Source organism: Aethalodelphis obliquidens, unplaced genomic scaffold (genome assembly GCF_003676395.1).
Source record: "Aethalodelphis obliquidens isolate GAN/ISIS:26980383/991018 unplaced genomic scaffold, ASM367639v1 scaffold36, whole genome shotgun sequence".
NCBI lineage: Eukaryota > Metazoa > Chordata > Mammalia > Artiodactyla > Delphinidae > Aethalodelphis > Aethalodelphis obliquidens.
In genome coordinates, this window is record NW_020837980.1 from 1,231,446 (window position 1) to 1,257,871 (window position 26,426).

At 36.5% G+C, this 26,426-nt stretch overlaps 1 protein-coding gene and 1 pseudogene across 1 annotated transcript in view; one reads left to right on the forward strand and one right to left on the reverse strand.

Annotated features, from left to right (window-relative positions):
• The window catches only part of PKP2 (plakophilin 2), an 83,485-nt gene that overhangs the window by 56,524 nt on the left and 535 nt on the right, over positions 1-26,426 (forward strand). The window contains exons 7-11 of the mRNA XM_027129259.1: positions 12,129-12,246; positions 13,109-13,273; positions 14,190-14,363; positions 19,454-19,607; positions 23,515-23,704. Of these exons, the coding sequence (XP_026985060.1) occupies positions 12,129-12,246; positions 13,109-13,273; positions 14,190-14,363; positions 19,454-19,607; positions 23,515-23,704 (801 nt within the window). The remainder of the gene's footprint in view (positions 1-12,128; positions 12,247-13,108; positions 13,274-14,189; positions 14,364-19,453; positions 19,608-23,514; positions 23,705-26,426) is intronic.
• LOC113632291 (very-long-chain (3R)-3-hydroxyacyl-CoA dehydratase 1 pseudogene) lies at positions 5,778-19,561 on the reverse strand (annotated as a pseudogene).

A 26,426-nucleotide genomic window follows, 5' to 3' on the forward strand; every position in this document is an offset into this window, starting at 1 on the left:
CCACCTGGAGCTGCTACAGTGCGATCACATTCAGACAGGAGAACGTGCACAGCTTATCCTTCAAAAACTGTCAGATACACCGTATCTGTCAGGTATCAGGTCATTTTTCTACAGAATTAGAATCTGCCTGCCGCAGCATTTACCGTGGGCCTTGGTGCTTTCTTTAGGTAATTCCTTTGGAATTACATACTTTTCATGACTAAAGTTACTCACTGACAGGTGATACAAATTTTGCAATAGGGAAAACAATGTTCATTGCAAGTTTCAGGTTTTTTCTTAAACACTATGCCAGCATAATGAATAATAAAATCCAAGTTAGGAGAGGAAAAATAAATTGATACACTCCCAATTTGTGCTAGAGCCATCAAGAGCAGTTGTCAGGATCTCCTCATACCTCCACATTCAGTGACATCATGTTGGTAGCTTGAAATCAGCCATGGTGGGAGTATTTACACTATAGAAATTGGCAAATGCTACAAATCAGAGCTCTCCCCACTCCACCAACCCAGAAAGCTGGTTGGCATACCACTGGCACTGAATTTCCATTAGTTGATTAACATCAAATGTGGATAATTGGGGTAAAGGCATATTTCTCCTTACATATCTCTTTTCAAAGAAGAAATATTTCCTTTGTCTTCTTGGAAGGCATTATGAAGCATTATCCACCCCACGTGTTTTTTTTGAGTGGAGAAAACCTACTAAAATGCCCCGTTCTTTTTTTCAAAATTATTTTTATTTACTTAGGACAAGAAGTATAACAGTTAAAATATTTAATAATTTATTTTGATTAGTAGGATACTCTTCCAAACATTTCAAACTGCAAAAGACTTATGTGACAACCATAGAATTGTAAATTACCAAAGAGCATTCATTAGCTGCCTTCTTTGATTGTACACCCTTCCTACACATACTTATTGCGAGCCCCTGTTTGTCAATTTAGTATGGGAATTGGTGTGACATGGCTGTCAATTCTCTATGTTCCACCTCACTGATTGCCACACTTTTGGGACACCTTTGGATGTGACATAAATAAAACCAATGGTCATTATCAGGGTATATGTTCAAAATTCCTACCAAAGATTTACCATTATTTCTCCATTCTTCCATTTGGTTCTCACTATTTCTTTCCTTCTCTTACCTTCTTTCCTTCTTTCTTTTCTTACCTCAGTCTTCTTTGTTCTCTTAAAAGGGAAGAGGTGGAAACAATTTAGAGGTCAGAAATTAAAATGCCTCCAGGGGTCAGACAGGCACTTAAGTGGACAAGTGTGAGACTATGGGCTGCTATCAGACTAGAGAATGGAAAAAAATGCCTATCCCAGGAGCAGTGACATTCAGAGTTCTGGAAAACACTTCAGGCCAAACACAGACTCTTCTGAGAAAGCCTCTGTTAGCAGTCTCATTCTTCAGCTGAAGAAATTAAGTACTAGTGACCCTTCCACAATAATAGAAGCAGTTATCAGAAACTTGAGAAAAGCAACTAATCCAGCCTTCTTGGGATTTTACCACTTGGTCTGTCTTCCCTCTTGCTCTTATCCAATCCTTTCCAGTACTTGAGTGCCTGCTGTATCCAAAGCACTGTTTAAATTTCTGAAATTTCAAAGGGGAATGGGACCTATCTTTGCCCTGGAGGAACTCCAGTTTTAGTGGGGGAAAGGCACCAGAAGAGATTATCACAGTCCATTTGATAAGAAGTGTAGAAGAGGTTTGAAAAGACTGTTAATGCAGGCATTGAGTTGCTTAACTGATGTTGCCTAGGGATTGGGAAAAAATGTTGACTGGAGAGTCACATTTAAGGAGCTGGTAAAGGAAGAGTAGCTGTTTGAATGTCCCACTCAGTCTTTAGCTCATCATGCTATCACTAGTTCATCTCTATCCTTTTTCAATATAGTCATTAAAAATATGAATTCACAAAACTCTGAAAAGTTGTTTTCCTAAACTCCTATTATTTGTTAACCATTTGCTTATGGGAAAGCCTTATAAACTTGCTGCCTTAATGTTATCGCCACAATCTGATTAACAACTGTTTCTCAGACTCACAGACTTAGAGAACCAATTTATGGTTATGGGAGAAAGGGTGGAGGGGAGGGATAAATTGGGAGTTTGGGATTGAAACTGCTATATTTAAGGTAGATAACCAACAAGGACCTACTGTATAGCACAGGGAATTCTCCTCAATATTCTGTAATAACCTAAATGGAAAAAGAATTTGAAAAAGACTAGATACATGTATATGTATAACTGAATCACTTTGCTGTACACCTGAAACTAACACAACGGTGTTAATCAACTATGCTCCAATATAAATTAAAAGTTATAAAACACACAATTGTTTCTGCATTGTAAAGACTACCCCAGAATTTGCCATTTTGTTTAGGATAATAGGACAAAATGACAAAACATTACTATAAAACATTATGAAATATACTCCTTTTTCTTAATTATATTTTATGCCAGTTGAAGAGGAAAAGCAATTGGTAATGCATTTCTCCTACAAGTGACTTAAACTTCACTCTTTCCTATATGTGTCATAGTGTAGTAAATGTATTTTAATGAATGTGTAATATAGTTATTTGTACTAAAATTTATGATGTCTTAAAAGAAACTTCCATTGTCACTTATGATAAATCTAGCTAAGGTGGGGAGTGGTCAGAGGAAGCAAACTACATTTAGAAAGAAAAGCTATAATTATCAGCCTTAATCCTGTTGAGCCTCTGGGTTAAGGGCAAGTTTTTTGGTAATATCAATACCAACTACTTTCTGGAAAAATAATATCTCCATGTAAATTTTTAATATATTCAATTATATCTATCTACTCCTGTACAATAAAACATGTCATTGTGTTCCTGAATTTCATTTTTTATGTATATCTGGATATCAAACTTCAGAACTTTGCTGAATCTGAATTTCCTTAATTATGCTTTTCATTCTATTTACCTTTGCTCAGTTATCCCTTATTCTAAATACTCCTAACAGAAAAGGATTTATCTGGTCTATGTCTCTGCATAATCCTATTTAGTTATTTAAATAATTAAGAATTAGTAATTAAATGAGAGTCTAATTTCCCTTATTATCAAATAAGTATTTTCCTTTTTTGTAAGACTATAGATTTAAAAGCAGGCCAGAACTTATTTTTTTTTAACATCTTTATTGGAGTATAATTGCTTTACAATGGTGTGTTAGTTTCTGCTTTATAACAAAGTGAATCAGTTATACATATGTTCCCATATCTCTTCCCTCTTGTGTCTCCCTCCCTCCCACCCTTCCTAGCTAGGTCACAAACCACCTAGCTGATCTCCCTGTGCTATGCGGCTACTTCCCACTAGCTATCTATTTTACGTTTGGTAGTGTATATATTTTTTAAAACCATAATCTAAATATGTGGTTATTTCCTTCTAGAAAATAGTTTAACATAAACTAGAAGAATGTTAGCTGAGACAGTGTAAACAACACAGAAACCTGATAGAAGTATCCATATAGTTCAGTCTGGAGAATGACTTTTCCAGAAATAAAAAGTTGAATTATCAACTTCATCCTCAGTTATTTGGTTAATTATTGAAACTCTTAACATTTGATGTATAAACATAACCAATATAAAGTCCATAAATAATGGAATTGGCAGTATTTCTAGTCATATTACTCTGTTGGTCATAATCACATTTTATACATTGAATATTTTAGATATACAAACAAATGTGGCTTAATGAGTTAAATTATTATTATTTTTTTAAATTTATTTTTGGCTGCATTGGGTCTTTGTTGCTGTGCGCGGGCTTTCTCTAGTTGCAGTGAGTGGGGTCTACTCTTCGTTGTGGTGTGCAGGCTTCTCATTTCAGTGGCTTCACTTGTTACGAAGCATGGGCTCTAGGCAGGTGGGCTTCAGTAGCTGTGGCTCACAGGCTCAGTAGTTGTGGCTCGAGGGCTCTAGAGCACAGGCTCAGTAGTTGTAGAGCATGGGCTTAGTTGCTCCGCAGCGTGTGGGATCTTCCTGGACCAGGGCTCGAACCGGTGTCCCCTGCATTGGCAGGCGGATTCTTAACCACTGCGCCACCAGGGAAGCCCTAATGAGTTAAATTATTGTGTAAGTTTCTCTTTAAGTAATTTTAAAAGGTATAAGTGATTTTTAAAAATAACTGTTTTATAAACTAAGCCTCAGGGGTTTTAGGTCATTTTTAAATCTGTCAACAATAATTAACTTGTTAAAGCAGACACATCAAACAAACGAAGCAAATATGGCCATGATTACCTGGTCACCCCTGTCTGGTCTCCCTGAGTCCAATGTTTTAAAGAATATTTTTCTCATTAGAAATGTTAAGCAGCCCCCTTGCAAAGGTCCCCACTCTTCAGAGTAAATTTTCCACTATCTTATTCGTGTCCTTAGCAGGTGGGCCCAGATTAAAAGTTGTACTTCACAGAAATTATATGACATTTCAGTTTGCCAAAGAAATTCTTGATTCTTACCAACCAGTTCATAAATATCATTTGTCTACTTTGGGTCCAGCCCCCCGGGATAATTGTTAAAAGAAAACACATGAATAGGGATAATATGGAGGAAGAAGAATCAGCGAAGGAAACAGAAGAATAATTTTTATTATATCAAGAGGACTGTATTTGCTTGTTTTTCTGCATCAGTTAGTTTATGAGATGAGTCTTGAACAGAAAATGAAATTGCCAAGAATGTCTTTATCAGAGATTTTTTTTTTTGACTGTATCAGTATGGGTTTATTGAATTGTTTCTTCAAGATTAGATTCAAGTCAAACTTTTTAATAAGAAAAGTCGGGGGTGATGCTGTGTACTTCTGTTGGGTGTCATGGTATCCTTTTGGCCTATTGTCCATGATGTCAAGCTTGATCACTTGGTCAAGGGTGATCTGGCAGTTCTCTCCACAAAGGTCCCATCTCCCTCTGCAACAGATAATATCTGCAGTGCTAGGCTGAAACCAAGTGTGTATTTTTGTCAGAGATTTTTTTTAAAGCATCCTCATGTTTAAAAATTCTGTGTGGGGCTTCCCTGGTGGCGCAGTGGTTGAGAGTCTGCCTGCCGATGCAGGGGACACGGGTTCGTGCCCCGGTCTGGGAGGATCCCACATGCCGCGGAGCAGCTGGGCCCGTGAGCCATGGCCGCTGAGCCTGTGCGTCCAGAGCCTGTGCTCCGCAACGGGAGGGACCACAACAGTGAGAGGCCCGCGTACGGGGGGGAAAAATAATTCTGTGTGTATCTTAAATTGAAGGTAGTGTCTTATTAACTGTATCTTATGACACTCGAAGTCATTTTCCAAAAAATATTAATACTGTCATAGAACTACTGTTAAATGTTTTAAAATTCTTCATCAAAAAAAAGTGAGTTGATATATTTGGATAAAGCCACTGATGACTTTATTGCTATCCTGTGGTTAATGTTTATGCCGTCATGGACCTTGAGGGTATTACACTAAGTGAAATAAGTCAGATGGAGAAAGACAAATACTGTATGATTTCACTCATATGTAGAAAATGATTTCACTCCTATAAAAAACAGTCAAAAAATCAAAATAAGTAAACAAACCAAACCTAGCAAAATAAACACATAGATACAAAGAACAGAGTAGTGCTTACGAGAGGGGAAGGGGGCAGGGGAGGGTTAAATGGATAAAGGAGATCAACTGTATGGTGAAGGATGAAAACAGTTCTTGGTGGTGAGCACGCTGTAGTGTATACAGAAGTAGAAATATCAGGCTGTACACATGAAATTTGTATAATATTATAAACCAATGTTACCGCAATAAAAAATAAATTTTAAAAAACATATGCCTATCTTGGAGATACAGGTTGTCTGAGCACCATATTCTAGAGTAGAATACTACTCTAGATCTTAAGCATCTTCATCTGTCCTAGTCTAGCACCCAAACTTCTCCTTTAGGTGTTAAGAATGTCTACTCAAGTTCCAGTGGCTCCTGGGCATATTTTTAAAATTAGTTTGCTGTTATAATTCATTTAAAATGGAATTTGACATTCTACCTTGAACAGCCTGCTAAGTCAAGGGGAAATGACTCTTGCTGACCAACCAGATGATTTCTGGCTGAACTCTTTTTTTTTTTTTTCATGAAGCTATTTATTCTTGTTATTAAAAGTTGGACTCAAGTAATCCTGGTTATTCTGGAAAAAGCACCTTGTTGTAGGGATCATTTAATCATCCTTTTCGACAGTCACCCCTCCGTGAAGCACCTTTCTTCTCTGACGTTAACGTATGAAAGTAGAGTTGTGGAAACAATGGTATATACGAGGCCATGGTTATAAGAAGAAGATAATAGTAGTCAAAAGAGACATTGTATTTATTGGGAAGTCTTATTGAGAACATTCTTGTTTTCTTCACATATGGTAAGGCAGCGTATATTGTAAGAAGTTCACCAGCAACTCCAACAAGATATAAGATGATAAAAAAAAATTATATTGGTTTCACACTGTAACGAGCCACACCATAAAGATTCTTGAACTCACTTGGACCCCAGCCACAAGCACTGAAGTAGGTACAATTCCAATTAAACAGTGGACTACCTCAAGCAAGGCAGATGTCTGGAAAAATTTAAGTGTCTTCTGAATACTTTTATACAAACCTTTGTGTGTTCCTTTTTGCATATAAAAACGTACCATGGCAATAGCTAGTACCAGCCACCCCGCAGGCATAGCAATGTTGTAGAAGGTGAGCCAGGCGGTGGCCAGCAAGCCCCGGCGCCTCCTCTTGCCCGCGGCCTCCCTCTCCTCGCCGGCCTCCGAGGCGCCGCCGTTGGTGCCGTCCTCCTCGCTGGACACCATGGTGGCCGTGCAGCCGGGGGACGTGGATGAGAGGGGCAGGGGAGTGGGAGGGGGCGCGGCCGTCAGGCGCCCCATGTGCCGCGCGCAGGGGTCTCTGAACTGACTCTTCAGCATACTTTTGGAAGACCTGAAAATGTAGGAAAGCAGAACTAAAGGATTTTTAAGGATAGATTTTCTCTTCCTACACCTTCTAGTTTCTTGATGTGTAATAGATGCTAGCACATCTTTATTAAGTTGATGTTCCTTGTCCTGGAAGGAACAAGACGTGTAGGTTGTACAGCTTTGTTCTATTCCCAACGTCGCTTCCTTTTGCAGAATGAACAGCTGACTTTGGCTGATGTTTGCGGATACCTGCAGGATCTGATGTTGACTCAGAATAACAGACAAACCCTTCTTTTGACCTAGAGTTTTTGTTCCTCTGCCAGTTCAAATGAGGCTCCCCTTTTGTTCTGTGCAACCACAAACTGCCTCTGCTGTTTTCTCTAGGTTAATCACAGACAAGGCCCAACTGTTTGATATGTATCAGCTGAGAGTTAAACAAAAACCCAGACCTAAATCTCAAATAACCAGAGGAAGAAGGATGCCTCCTTATCAGCCAATGTCTTATCAAGTACCTATTGGGTCTCTGAATGGACTTGGACCAAGCACTTAATTGACTGGTACCACTTGGGATATAATTTATAACACATGGTATTAGGAAGCCTATAATTATTGATGAAAATGAAGATACAGCCACAATTTTTTAAAAACCACTGTGGTGCTCACTATCTCAGTATGCTGGTTAGACCTTTAAGACAGGTCACATTAATACACATGTAAATTGTATGTTAGTAGGAAACCACCTATTATCAGTAGAAATAGCCCCATTTTTTAATAAAAATCTCTGTATCTTAGAATTACTTGTTGGTGAAATGTCTTGAAAAGATTCACTCCTGCCTTATTATTGCCTGCCATTCTCATGCCCTGGTAATTAACTATAGCCTTTTACTTTAAACATTTCATATTAGCTCATCATTTCACCAGGCCAGTTGTCCATACCCCAAGTTTGGACATTCTGTGTTATAACAAACTTCCTTCCAGTGCTGGCAGACTAGCTGTATTTGACAACATGCCTGCACGTAGCCCCACACAGATAACTTTTTATGGAAGAGGCATTAAAAATCCCATTAGAAGCAGGTAATTCTGACTTTAAACAACAGTCATAGGTCAGGGTTCTGAATGAGATTCTAGCACACCGTAATTTAAGGAATTTTGTAAAAACATAATATTTGCAAGGTATCTATAATAATGTCTAGCACACATACTAAATTGCAGTTATTCTTATCATTTGACACCGTTCACTCTTTGGTTTGCCATACAAATTTAAGATTTAGTCACACTGTCCTTAATCTTAACAAAGACCATTCTTTATTTTAATTCTAGCAAGGTCCAGGGTGTTTGGTTTTCTTTTCTCCTTTTCATTGTGACACTCAGGAATGTGTGAGATAAATGGTCCTGGAGAGAGTCAGGAATCACTGATTTGTTTTCAGATAAATCACCTGAAGCCTCGTAAATATGTGAAGTTTTGTTCAGAGACATACAGAGGTTCAGATTCTATTTTTTCTCACCCTTTATAAGTCATATTAGCAGAAAAATTCTTCTTAATATCAAACACAAGCCACAGTTCACGCTGTTATCCTCCCACTCAGGGCCAGTGAAGCTGAAGATCTCTGAAACAGTCCTGCTTTTATGTTTAGAGTAGTTCACATCCTTCTTTACCCACCTCCTCCCGAGGCCCCAACCCCTAGTCCCAAGGACCTGGTATTTAAATTTCAGTATACAACAGTGTGCAGTTCTAATTTCCTAAAAGGTACTCACATATTTACTCAGACTTCTGCTAGATTATACCAGGGGAAATAGACTCATTTAATCAAATTCAAACCATAGACACTGAATTAAACATTTCCAATATGTTCATTGGTAACTCTGATAATCAACTTTTATTGAGTACTGTGGTTTTTATGCTCTTTCTTTTTTACTTTTCAACAAGATAATTGTTTTGATATATTTCATGTATAGTTTTAAGATAGTTTTCCAGATTAAACCTCTATTGGGCTGCATATAGGAAACAGTGATAGATAAATGTTTCTCGGGACTCAGGAGATACAGTGTAAAAGGATCAATTCTGCCTAAGATTGGCCATGTTAATTCTCTGATTCCAAAAAACTTATGTATTAGCTGTTAAAAAATACTTTAAGATGAATATATCATTTTCTAATAATTTCTGATTATTTTCAGAGTGGTACAATAACAAATTCCTTTCTGACTAGTGACCTCTATTCATGGATGTATTGCTATAAAATAATCCACCCTTATCATTCATATTTCTGGGTAGTTGAGTAAGGTAGGAACTATTTTTGATATGCAGGAGCAAATACTGAAGCAGTGGGGTTCCATGCACTTTCTGTCAGCAAAGGTATCAACTGTCAGGAACCACTGATAAGTCCCATTTCAAGCCAGTAGAGTCTGGATAATACCAGACTACAAGACAACAGTTAGTGTGTGTGAACTGGCAGTACTGCCAAATTGAATTACCATTCTCACCCAAAATAAACAGACTTGAAGTTAAACAAAGCTGAGTCATCCATCTGCAAGGTATGTAGTGGGCTTAGCTAGGGAGAGAGACCTTTTGATTTGGCAAAGCAATTTTAAAACTACTGCCGTCTCTCAAAGCCAGATGTTGAAAAGGTCAAAGGGAGCTTTAAAATATGATAACGCTGTCTTGGAGTTGGGGGACATATGGTACTTGCTAAACAAATGGCAGACTGAATGAATGTTAGGTAAGGTTTGCTCTACTCTGGAGCCGCCCTTAGCACAGAATAAAGAACAGCGCTCCTATCCTGACTTCACCAGTAATTTAATCTCACCAGGAAAAGTAACTTAAACTCTTTGGTCCTCAGTTTCTCCATGTGTAAAATAAGGAGACCGTAAAAGATGCTTTTTCAGTTTTGTCAAGCTTCTTAAGATCCCATGACCATAAAGGGCTCAGAGAGTAGATAGAGGATCTTGGTTCAAATAATCATTTCTTGAAAAAAAAACTGTAGGAAAAATGGTTTTATTTACAGCTTATGAGCCTATTCATTATCTTTTTTTTTTTAATGGACTAAGTGTGAAAGTCTTTCAGGTACAGTGAAAAATAGGACGGGAATAATTACATTAGAAACCTCAAATGAGAACCAAAGTCACAGAAGGGATTTTGTTAAAATCAAAAACTCATTGTGTCAATTCAGCAACCACTAAATTATTAGCATATCCTTAGTTTTAGGTGTATTTGTCTTATCTCCTCAACTATAGGTTGGATTATGAAATTGCATTTTCATGGGTTAGAAACAGTCAAGTATTATAGATGTGATCTCCCTGGGAGCAGGATGCAATGCTGGATACTCCTCCCTTGTTCCCTGCAGTTCTTGATATAATGCTGGGCACATTTGTTCTTTGACAAAATGTATTGAAAACAGTATTTGGGAACAGAAACTTTTTAAAATCACTTAGTGTAATGTATTATTTTAAAGAAGAAGAAAATGCTACCCCAAAATTTCTCAGAATTGTAGTTCTTTTGATGTTCAGAATCACACTGAGACATTATACACAAAAACAGTATGCTTTGTGAGCCACAGAACTTCAGTTGAAAATTTTCACTTTTTAGCACGCTAACTATATATCTAAGTTAAATATCCTGTTTAATGGCCATTTATAAATTCAAACACTACCACTGGTCAGTTTTGTAAAATAGAATAAAAGGATGTTATCTGCAGTGTAAGTACAGCACACTGTCGAATTCTTTTCCTTAAGGTGCATAGTAAATGTACAGATAGTCATAGGCAACTGTTTTGTAATGTATTACATTTCTAATCTGTTATTCCTAACCTATTATAAATCTTTGCAGAGACAGAAGAATTGAATTTTTCTAATCTGTAAAATGATGCCAACTTCAACAAGTAGGCATTCTAAATAAAATTTTTAAAAGGAGCAAACTAAAAAAAAAAAAAAAAAAGAATATGCTTTGAATGTTCTACCTACCAGTGAAAGGAACTGGTCTGATAAAATTTATAGGAATAGTTCTTAGCAAGTGAAATTAACAAAAGGGAATAAGGGTGGTTCTCAAAATTCTAAAAACCTGAATGCGTTGTTCTTTTGCCATTCTTGTTGATGGAGCTGTTAACATTTTTGGAAAACAAAATTTTTTAAATAGTTAATTGCTGACAAGAAGAACTTAATGCAAAGGAACATAGTAACAGTAATACCAGAATATAAACATGATGTGAATCTGAAACATAATCCCTACATGTATTACTTTGCTGTGTTTGATAAGCTTCAGTCTCTATAAGAAAGCAACTTGCACTTGTAGATTTAATCACTGTTTATAGAAAGGTGTCATGGCTTAGCCAAATTAGAAATAGAGGGCTTCCCTGGTGGTGCAATGGTTAGGAATCTGCCTGCCAATGCAGGGGACACGGGTTCAATCCCTGGTCCAGGAAGATCCCACATGCTGCGGAGCAGCTAGGCCCACACACCGCAACTACTGAAGCCCATGCTCCACTACAAGAGAAGCCACCTCAGTGAGAAGCCCTCACACCACAGCGAAGACCCAATGCAGCCAAAAATAAAATAAATAAATAGATAAATTTATTTAAAAAAAATAGACTAATTGCAAAGATGTTTATAGGTCATGCTTTTAACTTAGGTCTTACGCAGTGTAAAACTACATTTTTCGTGACATCACTCTGCCATTTTAATTATAGAATTATCACATTTTAGATCATTTGGTTTAATATTTGTCAATAACAGTTTATGCTGAAACCCACAAAACCTCCAAATAATATAGTCTAACACCCTGTATTTACAAATGAGGAAACTGAAGCCCAGAGAATTTAAGTAGCTTTAAGTTACTTAGAATTAAGGCATGGCACAAGTTGGGACTTGGACATGTGTATTGCTATGGCTAATGTGCCATTTGTTCTCCTTTTAACTGCAAAATGTTTTCCTCATATATTTATACCCTCTCCAAAATGGTGTAAAGATTAAATAAATAATGCTCTGACCTTGGTGCTTGGAATGAAGTAGACAGAAGACTTTTATTGACATAACAATGTGTTATGAATATATTTACAAGTTGTGTCTAGATTTGATGACCATAGGCAGTTGATGATTTATTGACCCCAGGACAAGTCTGTCATACTTTGACAAATTTGACAGTTTTCCGAACCCTTGGAAGAAACTTTGAAACAAAAACCTATTAGATACACTGCCTGTCTTATGATTGATCGTTTATTTGTTTGTTTGTTTGTTTTTCCTGATAGAAACATGAGTTCAGCTGGCCCTGAAGGGAGGAAAGTGATGAGAAGGTGTGATGGACTGATTGACTCACTGGTCCATTATGTCAGAGGAACCATTGCAGATTACCAGCCAGATGACAAGGTGATACAAGAATTAGATGTCTCTCATATTGAATTACTTATTTTGTCTTAGTAAGACTCTTCAGAGTATTCTTGAAGTAGCTGTTTGGGTTTGGCTTTATTTATTAACTGATTTGCTGAGCTTAAGATTTCCCATACATGCTCATAAATATTAATATCTATCTAGCCTCATTTTTTTTCCTACTTTCCAGACCCAAATTTCTAACTGTTTAACAACTCTGGATATTTGAAAGGAGCCCAAATGCTACATATTCAGCAATGAAATTCACCTCTTCCCTCATCTCTGAACTTACTCCTCTGTATAAACCTTCTTAATAATTATTACCATCTACCAAATGAAAATAGAAACCTGAGTAATGTTGGACTTCCTCTCTTCCCTCACATCCCACATCCATTGGACAACAAATCTTGTGCATTTTACTTCTGAAATGCTCTTTAGTTTAACCAGTCCTCTTTAATGCTACTACTGCTGTCATAGTTTGTGCATCTTTTATACTGATTATTGTAGTCGACTGGTCTCTATAAGCAATATCTCCTATTTTCCAAGTCCACGTGGCTACTAAACAATGTACCTAAAATCTAAAATCATTCTGAACACTCTTTAAAAGTAAACTAGAACTGCTCCTCAATGTTTTAAAACATTCAGCCTCTACTTCTTAGCATTGTGCTCATGACCATTTATGATTTAGCCCTAGCCTTTCTAGCTGTACTCATTTCGCTCCCCCAGCCACCCTGCAGTCCAAGCGCACCTTGTTGCATCCAATTAACCTTGTAAGATCTAAAGCCTAAGAGGTCCTGTGGTATAACACTTGCAAAGGGATATCTATATGTATATGATCAATATTCATGTCCTATTTTCTCAGGCCACAGAGAACTGTGTGTGCATTCTTCATAACCTCTCCTACCAGCTGGAGGCAGAGCTCCCAGAGAAATATTCCCAGAGTATCTATCTTCAAAGCCGGAATATCCAGGCTGACAACAACAAAAGTATTGGGTGTTTTGGCAGTAGAAGCAGGAAAGTAAAAGAGGTATGTTGGGGGAGGCCTTTGAAAGTATAAGTGTGTGTGTGTGTTTCTGAGTACTTAGTATATGTCAGGCTCCATTTTAAGTTTTTTTAAGCCTTATATCTACCCTATGAGGTATGTATTATTAATACCCTCATTTACTGATGAGGAAACAGAGGGTACAGAAAGGTTAATTCAGAATAATTCAAGTTAGTGGAGGAGATGGAATTGAATCCCAGGTAATCTGGCCCCAGATTTACACTATTAGCCATCAAATCATACTGCTCTATGCCCTGCAGGTTAGGAAGTAAGCTTAATGCCACATGGCCAGTGGCATAGCATTGTTTTAACATTAAAAGCAGCCCTGACATTCAGCTTTAAACATTCTAAAAACAAACTTTTACATCCGAAAAGCAAACCCCATACATAGGAAGGACTGCTGTCCAGACTGGCATTTCATGAAATAGAAGGAATGTGATCTCTCCTACTCCTCAAGAGTATCACGGTGTATGTGAACTTGGAGGACGACTGGTAAATTTAGAATCCTGATGCTATCCTGGACAACTTCACAAGACTCTGAGGGAAGAGGCCTGTTTTTCTTATCTTCAGAGTGGATGTGACTAATTTAGCTTTTAGCTTAACAGCAACCTGAAAACTATTCTAGAACAGTCAATGCTTAATTCTCTGCATTCTCTCTCGCTGTGAAATGTAAAGTTGTGAGTATGGGGTATTGTGAGAGAGAAATAGTCATTATGGGCTAAAAGTTAAATGATTGTGAATCATACATATTTGCTTTTTCATTTTTATTTTAAGGGCTTCTTATTATGCTAATTATTAGTCTCCCTAGACAAGACAGTACTTCTGGTCTCTTGGTTTGGGTGTGGAATTATAGAAATGACTTGAAGGCATTAATTTTGGATTTCATCGTGTGTGTGGTTAGCAATACCAGGACATGCCAATGCCAGAGGAAAAGAGCAACCCCAAGGGCGTGGAGTGGCTGTGGCACTCCATCGTGATACGGATGTATTTGTCCTTGATTGCCAAGAGCGTCCGAAACTACACTCAAGAAGCATCTTTGGGAGCTCTCCAGAATCTCACAGCAGGAAGTGGACCAGTGAGTATCATGCTTACTTTTAAAAATAATGGCATTGTAGACACACCTACATTAAGTTCAGAAAATGACAGTGAAGTAAGAACATAAGTTTTCTCGCTTCAATCAAGACAGTTCTCAGGAATTGCCAGAGAGAGTTCGGCTTTGCAGGACTTTCAGCCTCAGCTTCTGCAAACCCAGGTCAGACTGCGAGTGAAAGACTCGTTGGTATTTATGAGTATCAGTCTGAACTCTTTCTGTTACAAGTCTCAGAATCCTACCTGAACTGGCTTAGGCAAAAGAGAGGAATTTCTTGACTCATATAAATGAAGAGTCCAGGGTGGGTTTTCCTTCTGTCATGGTGGGACATAGGTGCCCAGCAATTGTATTTGTGATTCTCTATCTCTGGACTCTGTTTTCCTCTGTTGGTTTCATTCTCAAAGGCTAGCCTCATATTACGGCAAAGATAGCCACCAGTGATTTCAGGCTTACCTCTTATCCAGCTCAGTGTCTCCACAGGAAAAGAAACTACTACTATTTTCCCAATAGCTCTGTTAAGGACTGGGGCAATGAGTCTCACTTGCCCATTTCCAAACCAGTACCTGTGGCCAGGAGCCTGTGATGTTCTAATTGGCCAAGTCTGGGTTATGTGCTCACACATGAATTTCAGGGGCAGGGGTTTCAGTGAGCGAGGGTCACTACCACTTGTACCACATGGAGTGGCTCCCTAATGGAAAGTCAGAGTGTTGTTACCGAAAGGAAGGATGAACGCTAGAAGGCAGAGACAACACATGTCCACTGCAGTTGGAAAGGCTATCTGTGCTTTTGTGTCCCAGAAAGTCAACTATAAAATAAAGAGTTACTTCTCTTTCCAGATGTACTTTATACCAGCAAAATCAAAATATTAAAAAGAGTAAAAACTTACAAGGTCCTGTGATAAACCATAATGGAAAAAAATATGAAAAAGAATGTATATATATTTATAACTGAATCACTTTGCTGTACAGAATTTAATACAACATTGTAAATCAACTATACTCCAATAAAATAATTTTTTTTAATTACTTTAGAAAAGAGTAAAAAGTTGTTCCTTTCCCCATGTATTTTACAGCTTGCAACATAATAAAGGATTCTATAAATATTTAATTATTTGAACTAAGCTTGTATTCTTTGCCTTGATCATAAAATGATTAAACCCTCCCCAAGTAGTTCACTCTATGGCCAGTCTAATTATCCATCATCATAGAGGAAAGCACTCTTGTTGATAACAAAAATATTATTTCTTCTTTACTTGAGAAACCATGTTCATTCTTTAATGAACCATGTTCATTCTTTGCTCAGTTTTGAATTGTGAAATACTAAAACCAGTATTTCTCTAATTTTAGCACCGTGGTTAAGAATACAACCCAATTTTAATCTCTTTGAAATTCTTCAGAATGTACTTGTGCGCAAAGAGAAAGAAATGGGGAGTGACCAGGGAGCCCTGACAGACAGAAAGACATAATTTACTGTCTTAGCTTCCCATTTCCCCATGCTTGGTTTCCCAAAACCATTTCTTTCATTTTCCCAAACTACAGAAGCCCTCTTATTAACTGACTACCAGCCAACTTAATAGAAAAGGTCAGAAATTAAATTGCTGTATCTGTATGTATTTAATCTCACTGTGCTCTGAGGATGGTTCAATATGAGCTAACCCTTTAAGCTTGGATTTTAGCCTCTTCCACTCCAGAATCTTTCATGGAATCCAAACTATCCAGAGGTGTTTCCATGTTTCTGTCAATACAGGAATATTTGCCACCCAACATACAAGAATATGCCATTCTGAATATGTAGTTTATTCAGACTACATAATTCCTTTATTCATTTATCAAACAAACAGTATTTGAGCACCTTCTACATAAAAGGCACTAGCCTAGTGCTAAGTATATAGTGGTGAATAAGACAAAATCCCTGTGTTTGGTAATAATCTAGCTGGGAAAAAGAAATAAACAAACAGAAATCTAAGGGTTCCAAGTCCAAAAGGAATCCAAGCAATGGATTTTAAATCATACCTAACCTTAGACCAGTCCAGTCCCCTGAAAGGAGACCTACACTAAACTGGTATTAATCCATACTCAAGGCTATTAGAGTTGATCTTGACTAGAGATTTATAGGAGAAAATCATTAGCAGCATGGGACAATGATATGAGGACCCTTTGTTCTTTTAAGTTACAAGATGCTTTTTATTAAAATTTTGACTTACATGTATATTTTTTCTAATTATTACTTTCCCTAATTTTGCTATGTTTAGATGGTGTGATAAAAAAAATGCCTGGCTTTGTAATTTCTAAAAGGAATCACTGAATAGAAAAACATGAAAAGCAGACCATTAAACATAGTTCCAAAAAATACCCAGTCCATTCACCTGTGTTCATAACTGAGACAGCACTGAGCATTGATGGCCATGTGCCTTAGATGGCAAAGAACCTGAACTGGACTGAATAGCTTCTAAACGATAAATTCTATAATTTTAGTATAAAATTATGGCAGTAATTTCTTGCTGGTAAGAATACCTTAATGTAAACTTTATTAATTCAGGTATAGTGGTCATTATTTTTTAAATGATACCAAAAAACCACAAAATAATAAATAAGGAAAGGGGATGGGTTGATAAAATTTACCCATTTAGCAAATTCTCTAAGGATAGTGTAAAGTATAAAGTATAAAGTACAGTATAAATAACTCCTGGGGGTGTAATGTACAGCATTGTGACTATAGTTAACAATATTGTATTGTATATTTGAAAGTTGCTAAAATAGTGGATCTTAAAAGGTCTTATCACAAGAAGGAAAAAAAATTTGTGACTATGTGTGATGATGGATGTTATCTAAATTTATTGTGATAATTATTTTACAATATATCAACTCATTATGTTGTATATACATGTAAAATTAAACATTCATTGTACAAGTTAAAAATCATTGAAATAAACAGTTTTCAAGTTTCTAAAACACTTTAAAGGCACTTAATTTGATGTCCAATGAAAAAAAAACAAAATGTGTTCCCTGTCTCACACCTTACACACAAATCAGCTCCAACAGCAATGAGATTTAAATGTGGAAGGTAAAACAATAAAGCTTCTAAATGATAACATAGAATATCTTCCTGACCTGGAATAGGGTAAGATTTCTTAACAGTAGACATAAAAAGCACATAAAGTCAATATTTTATAAATTGACTACATTAAAATTATTAACAAGCTATCAAAAGACAGTAAAAAGGCAAAGCACAGAGGAGGAAAAGATTTTTGTAACATATATAAGTAACAAAGTTGGTATCTAGGAAATAAAAGAAAACTCATCGATTTAACAATAAAAAGATAGACAACTCAGTAGAAAAATGGACAAGAGATTTGAACAGGCACTTCACAAAACATAATGTATATATGGCCATTAAACATTTGAAAAGGCGCTCAACCTCAGGGCAATATGAACTAGAAGTGCTGTTTGTAAATAACTAACAGTCATTCTCACAAATTCCCTAAAGCTGGAATCTGAAATCTCTATTTGGTAAATCTGATTGTTTATTTTCCTTAATGAGCAAATTCTAAAGACCATTCCACATCAGCCTCTCCCATTTCCCTCAATGAATCAGAATTCTGTGATCATTTTTATATACTAGGCCTTGAGATGACAAAGAAAACGCTATGAGAGAGATAGAGCTGGACGACATTGACTCAGAAGAGCAGAGCTTTTGCATATGAGGAAAGATAATCACTTAGATGGGCCATTGGGAAGAGAGAGGGATGCTAAATCTACCTCCATGTCCAAGGAGGAGTTGTACAGAATGGCTGCAGGTGAAGGATTCTTCCCAGAGGAAAGAAAAGAGTCTAATGGAATGTTCTGCAAATTAGTGAAAGACAAAGTGTAACTTTGGAACAAACATTGCAAAATAGTGGTTATTAAACTTCTTTGAGTCATGGACACTTTGATTATCTAATAAAAGTTATGGACTCTTTCCCTGAAAAAAATTACTATAAACACAAAAATAATTTTAAGGACCTCCTGTTCCCTCCCTGAAACCTATCCTGGATCCTGTATTAAGAACCCCTTTTTTAGACGGTACGGTGGAGAATGTAAGGAGGGCGCTGTGCAGGAGGTAGGGGAAGCAAGCAGAGTTTAGATAAACAGAGAAGATAGACACCCTGAAGAATGGTCAAGAATACATGGATTTTTGGCATGGTAGCCTCATGTTAGCTTCAAATAAAAATATATAAAGTTGCAGACACAAGCTAAGGTCTTAGTATTGTTGGACGTTTGCTGATGCTAGGAAGGGCCTAGTTGGTACTCAGACCCTGTGAAAGTAGGTGACCAGCCTAATTCCAAACAAGGTTTGCCTCTGGTGGACCTAGACCTGGACCAGCAACTTACCCATGCAGCATCTGATACAGAGAATAGAGTTACAGGTAATCTGACTAGCCATACATTCCTTTCTTTAAAAGCCCAGTATCTCTTTCAGAATAAACTAGCTTTTTAGAAATGAATAAGTTTATTAATTATGTAAAATGCCAAAATTTGAACAAGACAAACAGAGAAGATGAATAAGGCAACAACCAGTAAATACATTGAAATAGTAATCAAAGACATCTCCCTTTAAAATTTTTCTCAGCTCAGTTGGCTTTATAGCTGAGTTCTACCAGACCCCCAAAGTTGAAATTATTCTTATATTACACAAATAGTTCAAGAAAATAGAAAAAGGGAAAAAAACTTACCCACTAAATTTTATGACATTAGTGTAACTGTGATTGTAAAACGTCCTTTTCTTTTCACAATGATGAACTGAAAATGTGAATAAAAAGATCATGATAAAAAAGAAAGGAAAGGGAAAGACAGACCCATTTTATTTATAACCAGATGCAAAAAACATAATAGCTAACCAAATCCAGTGTTATATTTAAAAATACTGAATAAACTGTCTGTATCCAGTAATTAAATTGAAAACCTAATAAAAATTTAAAGAAAGTATCTCTAGCTTTTAAAACATCTCGCTCAATCTCTAGTAATCTACAGAAATTAAGAAATTTTAACCATGAAGTAAAATACAATAGTATTTATAGAATATGTCTCACAAAACAGATGCCAGCATCAGTAGCTCAGACAGTTGTCCAGAAAGAAAATGGCCTTCAGCACACACGAAAGATGCTGCATGTCGGTGATCCAAGTGTGAAAAAGACTGCCGTCTCTCTGCTGAGGAATTTGTCTCGGAATCTTTCTCTGCAGAATGAAATTGGTAAGTCAGTATAAGTCTCTAGATGTAAAGTGTATATATTGAAAATACAAATGCAATAAAGCATTGTCCTTATCACATTCTTTTTACAATGATGAGCTGAAAATGTGAATAAAGAGCAAAATGTGATAAATACAACTGGTTTTTGTGTACCTAGACATCAAGCATTGGCTTTCGCACTGGTCTCAAATAGGATTTTTCTTAATATCCAGCTTTGTTTTTGTTCTAATTACTACCAAAGAGAAATTTTAGACCGTACTAATAATTAATGAGATAGGTAATATATTTGATATTTCCCAGCCCTCAGCTATGCCATCCAGTGAAGTCTTTTTAAGCCATGTCTTTCAGAATGTTCTCTGTGTGGCCTGCTTAAGCACCAGTCTTCTGAAACATTAAACAAACACACACACACAGTGGTTGTTCACCTCAGAACCTTGGCCATTGTTGTACTAGAAAAAAATGGTATGGTTGGACAGATAATCACAAAAAGAAGGAATCATGAATATAACAGATTTGGCATAGGTTTTAGAATAAATATGATGAAACACACTTGCCCCTTTTTTTCTAAGTCCATATTATTGACAAAGATGATAACTATGTTACACTTTCAAATAACGTTTTTCATTCATTTTCTTTATACCTGAAAATGTGTTTTGAATTAAGTCATAAACTATAAAATTAGATAATAGGAAGATAATGCTAAAATTACTCATGCTTTCTAATGCTCCATAAATTAGTCATTTCTGACAATTTAAAACTCAGTTTTTCAAAAATTCCACTAAAATTTTTTTTGTTTTTTTAATGGATTGGATTATTTTGAAATCTACACACACACACACACACACACACACACACACACACACACTGACACAGTGCCAAAAGGTCTGTGGTTATGTTTAAACAATGTCATTTTCAAAAACAGCCAATAGCACAACATGGAACAGGAGGTTTCATACAATGCCTTTGTGCCCATTATGAACGTAGAGAGCCTGGAAATTTTTCCGTGAATCTGAAAGAAACCTTGCCAAAGGCACTGTCTCAAAATTATGAAAGTGTTCTTCTCATTGTCTTTCATGGACTTTTGTGCTGCACTTCAATCAGGTGTATTATCCTTTGACTTATTTTTTCTCAAATGAAATGTTAAGTCCGTCTTTAGAGCATAGCTGATGAGAAGAACTGCGCTCTGCACACTGTGCCTATGCCTTCAGGGCAGAAATGCTGTTGTCTTAAGTTCCACAGTCCTCCAGCTGTTGGAACAATACAGCTGTAGCCCCACAATATATATAAGGTGATTTCACTGATCAACCTCCCCATGATTGTTTTAAGGACAATCGTGAGAAGAGGCTTCAGCAAGATAAATGCAATTTTTGAATTCCAAATTGGCTTTATGTCAAATATGTAATTTGAGTAAAAGTACTTGTATTAATTCAGGGTATTAATAGCCAGGAATAAATGAAAATCAGTTTGAAATACAAGCTTTGTGTTTTTCATGAGAGATTTCTAGGCCAAGTAAAACTTCCCATGGGCTGACCTGGAATGAAGTCATCACATTTCACTTAGATTTAACAGAAATAAACTTGAAACATATTTTCTTAAAAACTTGAAGATAGGCAACTTAGCATGGTGACAGAGTAACAGGTCTCATGCAGAAGACATTGGTCTGCATCCTATAATGTTACTTTGCCACATGTCACCTTGGATAGTCATTTAACTGCCCTAAACCGAATGAAATTAGTAATCACTACAGAACAGTGTTTTTCCAGGGATCAGATAACATAATGTATGTGCAAGCACCAGCATTAACTAAAATCTCCTTCAATAATATGACATTGAGCTATAACCCTCCGATATCATGATAGGGCCTTTGATTTTATATTTCACTATTAAAGATCTAACTTTGTCTCAAAGTGAATGTATTTACTCAGGCCCTCAGGGTGTGTGTGTGTGTGTGTGTGTGTGTGAGTAGAGAGACGGAATGGCCCCTCCTTTACTGTACTGTAGTGTTTAACTTTGTCGATGTAAACAGTTATACTACTCTTCTAAGAAAAACAAACATGATATAAAATGTTAGAGATTCTAACTTCTCTTAATTCTCACTCCTCCTCAGACATAACCCAAAGTTTCGACCGTAAAATTGATCTGTAGAATTGAACATTCTTGTTGGTCATACTGAGGGAGGAGAGGTGGAACTCTCTCAGCAGGGATCAGTCTCAGTGTGGGCAGCCTGGTCTCAGCCAGCCATTGATGCACCCTGCAGAGAGATCAGTTGTACATTTTCTGTTGTGATTGTCTCACACTTGTTTTCATGCTGTCGACCTAAATTCAGCAAAAGGAAAATTCAGGTTCTCAAGGCCTTTCATTCTGTGGTTTAACTTACTAAGAGGAGGAAGCCTTCTGGTAGTTACTCACATCTGTGGAGAGCTTACTATGTGCCGGGAACTGTGATACAGTTAGCACATGGTAACTCATTTAATCCCTCAAAACAGTCCTGTGAAGTAAATACTATTATTATTCCATTTTACAAATTGGGAAAATGCAGCATAAAGAGGTTAAGTAACTTACCCAGACCACACAGCCATGAAGTGGCAGAGACAAGACTAAAACTAAAAAAGTGTAACTTCAAAGACTGAGCTCTGAGCTCCTAACACTATGCCAAGATGCTTAGACAACAGTGAAAAAGGAAGTGTTCAGACCTTTGAGCAGAAGGTATGTCTTCCCTGTCAATCAGGTCCAGGTATTATCAAAGGAAGACATATGGTTCCGTTCCTTTTATTGAGTACCTCTCTATTTTAGGCATAGTGATCGATGCTGGAAATCCAGAAATGAATACAATAATTGTCCTCAAGCAACTCATGGCTCCATTTGGAATTCAGACAGGCACATAGCTAATTACAGTCTGGTATCAGAGAGAGAAGTGCAGTTCAAGGTGTCACATAAACTCAGATGAAGAAAATAAAATTAGGCAGAAGTATTTGTACAAAGCAATAGAAGCATGCTCTCTATCTTTCAAGGAGAGTCCAAAGTAGTTACAGGAAAAAAAAGCATACATGGAAAGAACTTTTGCAAAATATCAAGTATAAATTCATATTGCCTGAAATATATACCATAGGACAAAGTATAATGACATCATCAAATATTAATACCTCTCTTGTTACTACAGAAAAAGCTAAACGAAAACCCTATAACCAAGATTTTATATATGTAGTGAAAAAATAAATTTTAAATAGTTTCTTTACCTTTTTTTTTAATAATGGTTATTTACGTATTAAAGAAACTTTGGGCAGTACAGATAATTTTTTTTTAATATTTTTAAGTCACCACTAATACTATTGTAGAAGAACAAGGGCTGTTACTGTTTTAGTGTATTTCTTCTCAGGTTTCTTGTATATGTGTTTATCCTTTAAGTATACCGGTTATTTTCACATAGAATATTAACAAATATTTTCTTGTTATTATACATGCTTCATAGATATGTTTTGGGGTGCACAATATTCTTTGCAGATGTGCTTTAGTTAATCATATTCATATTATTGGGATGTTTAGGCTTTGTAAAATTTTTTATGATATATATAATACTATAATAAAGATCTCTGCTTTTACCATTTTTAAAGTGATGTCTTCAGGATGAATTCTCAACAGTGGAAATACTGAATCAAAAAATGTGAAAATTTAAAAAAAATTTTGACATTTCTGTCAAATTGCTTTCTGGAAAGATCTCCAGTACACTGAGCACAAAGTATCATCTTTTTAAAAATCTTTTTTTTTTTTTTTTTTTGATAATTTGAGTATTAAAATGGTTACATCCTTCCATACGTTTGTTAACCAAATGTTTCTTCTTAAATGTTATTGGGATCTTGAGTTTAAGAAACAATCTTTTTAATCAAGTGTTCTTTTTTTCTTTCATTTGTAGCCAGAGAAACTCTACCTGATTTGGTTTCCATAATTCCCAACACAGTCCCAAGTACTGATCTTCTCATTGAAACTACAGCCTCTGCCTGTTACACATTGAACAATATAATCCAAAATAGTTACCAGAATGCACGGGATCTTCTAAACACTGGGGGCCTGCAGAAAATTATGACCATAAGCACAGGTGACACGTAAGTCCTTTAGCATCTGCCTGTCAGCGTCTCCCCTTTCCCCACCACCACTCTCATATGTAAATAATGCAGTTGTGAATGTCCAGGCATTGAGTACCATGGGCAACATGGCCAAAAAATAAGATTGTAAAGCCGGACCAGATCATCTGTTCCAGTCCTTGGTGATCAGGCAAGTGAAAGCTGAATCCTCTAAGCCAAGTAGTTGCTCATTCTCTTCTAAAATATCCAGAAATAGTAAAACTCCATAGCTTATCTGGGTCGTGCATTCCAGCATTTTATTGACCTAATTAATTGTTTCCCAGAATCACAGCTGTGATTTAAAAAGAGAAGAAAGTAGGCAAATTGGAGTCCTATGGACAAGGAATGCCCTTTTCCTCACTTAAATATGTGAAGCAGGTGTCACCCGTAATAGCATGAGGAGGGGAAGTAGGAGGCAGCGTAACAAGAAATTCTTGCTTTCTCAGTTTTCTTTATCACATCTCTTCCATCTCTTATTCTCTTTTGAAGTAGAAGGTTTAATGCATGTAAGTCATCCCACATCCTTGTGTCTGTGTCTTCAAATATTCCCCATTTTAAAAATAAAAGGTGAAGAAGAGAATGAAAAACATTGTGTAACCAAATTATTACTGTTAGTTAACTCAGAGTGATGGGATCCCAAGGGGGTATGAAAAGGATTATTTTTTTCTCTTTATATGACTCTGAATTGTTTGACTTGTTAAATAAAGTTAGTTTTGTAAGTAACCAAAAAAGAAAACAAATGTTATTATAGGCCAGTTCTAATGAGTTGCAAAGCAAACGGACTTGACCTGTAGTAGACAAATGTGTGCTTGGCTGTGCAGAGGCTAGCATAGGGATCTGTGGTATCCCGAATGAGCACAACAACCCTTCCCCCCACGGCCCCGCCCAATTTAGGTCCCTTGTGCTCTGCAGTTCCCCTTTGGCAAAGCTCACATGGAAGGAGGACTACATTCCGAGTCACATGATTAAAAGGAGCCCTAGTTAGAATGTCCATTTCCCAAAAGCAGGGAATATTTACCCACTCCCAAGTAGCAGTTGCTCAGCCTTTGTGGAAAGTATGAATTATTGCTGAAAAGCAGAAACGACTATTCCAAGTTGTCATCCAAACTTCTAACCAAATCTCTATAAGACAGTATGACTTTAATTATTTGAGTATTCAGATGTAAGAAGCACATGGGAATACACCATCACTTTTGGAAATTTCTTGTAGCTTAGAAAATTACAGGGTGTGCTATTCTGTTATTTTTCATTGCACTGAGTGTCCCATTTGTGAGCCAGTCCTCATATGCCCTGTCTCCAAAAAGAAAAAAAAAATTCAACAAGGAACTCCTACCAGTTGGGTCTACTGTCTCTTCCTTGCTAGAGTGTTGGATAGCTAACCCATAATTTATGGGCTAGCCTGATAACCAATCACCATTTACATTTCATCTTTGAATAAATGAGTTCCAAGTGCCAAGCAACCAACTTAATGAACAAACTTCATGACTATAACACCCTTGCAATTTAAGAACTTACAATTTTAAATATTAGAGATCCACAGCTTTCATGGATTTATTAGTACTTCAGTTATTAGCAAGTGACTCTGAAAAGTCCCTGAGGTACTAAAAAAAAAATCTGTAAGGTGCTAATTTTACTTACCCTCCTTACACTGCTGGTATGAAAGGCAAGGTCTTTTAGCTATTAAATGAACCCAGCATGGGCTTCTTCATACAGCTTTGCATTCTCTGTTCTTGGTTGCATGCTTACAAACTCCTATGGTAGGAAAAATAAAATCTTTGTTTCTTTGTTAAAAGAAAAAATACAGCCATGTGCTAATTCAAGTGATGGAAGAGAGAGAAACCTAAGAAAGCACTGATCCTTAGCCAGAAACAAGAAGTTTGAGACAAATTTAAAAGCAGAACATCAAAAACATATACAAATAATAATAATAAAGTTTAAAAAAAAGTACATATAAAAATAATAATAATAAAGTTTTAAAAAAAAGTAAGGGGACTTCCCTGGTAGTCCAGTGGTTAAGACTCCAAGCTTCCAATGCAGGGGGCTCACGTTCGATCCCTAGTCGGGGAACTAAGATCCCACATGCCTCACAGTGTGGCCAAAAAAGAAAGTAAGTACAATGTCAAATTCAGTGCGGACTTGGATTTATAACAGGAACACACTTTCCATTTGCTATATATACAAAAACATAAATTTTGAAACTGTATTAAAATAACAGTTGCTCCAGTAAGAATTTATTAATTTGAAAAAGGTACATAATCTCTACATTCATGGAGTCACTAAGTCTAAGAGTTACACATATTTTTCAATCATACTTTCATGCGTTTGTACTATATAAATATGCGTTATAAATATACAAGTATTTTCTAAAAATATGTAATATAAATGTACAAATATAAATTTTATGCTATAAATAAATTCAAGAAATTATAAAACTCTAAGAATACATGCCTTATAAATATCAGGAATTTGCTTTATAAACTATTTGTTAGCACTTTGCTAGTGGTTTGAAAAGATTTTTAAAAAAACAAAAGCACCAACGTGGCCCCTGGCCTCCTAAAGCTCACCATCTAATCTCTTGTCATGGTGAGTGGCCTGACTTAATGGATGGCTCCTGAGTGACAGCAATTGAAGAAGATTTACAGAACGTCCAAAGACAGCATCCAGAAGCCTCATGCTTTCTCACTGATCTCCGAAAAATGTCCTT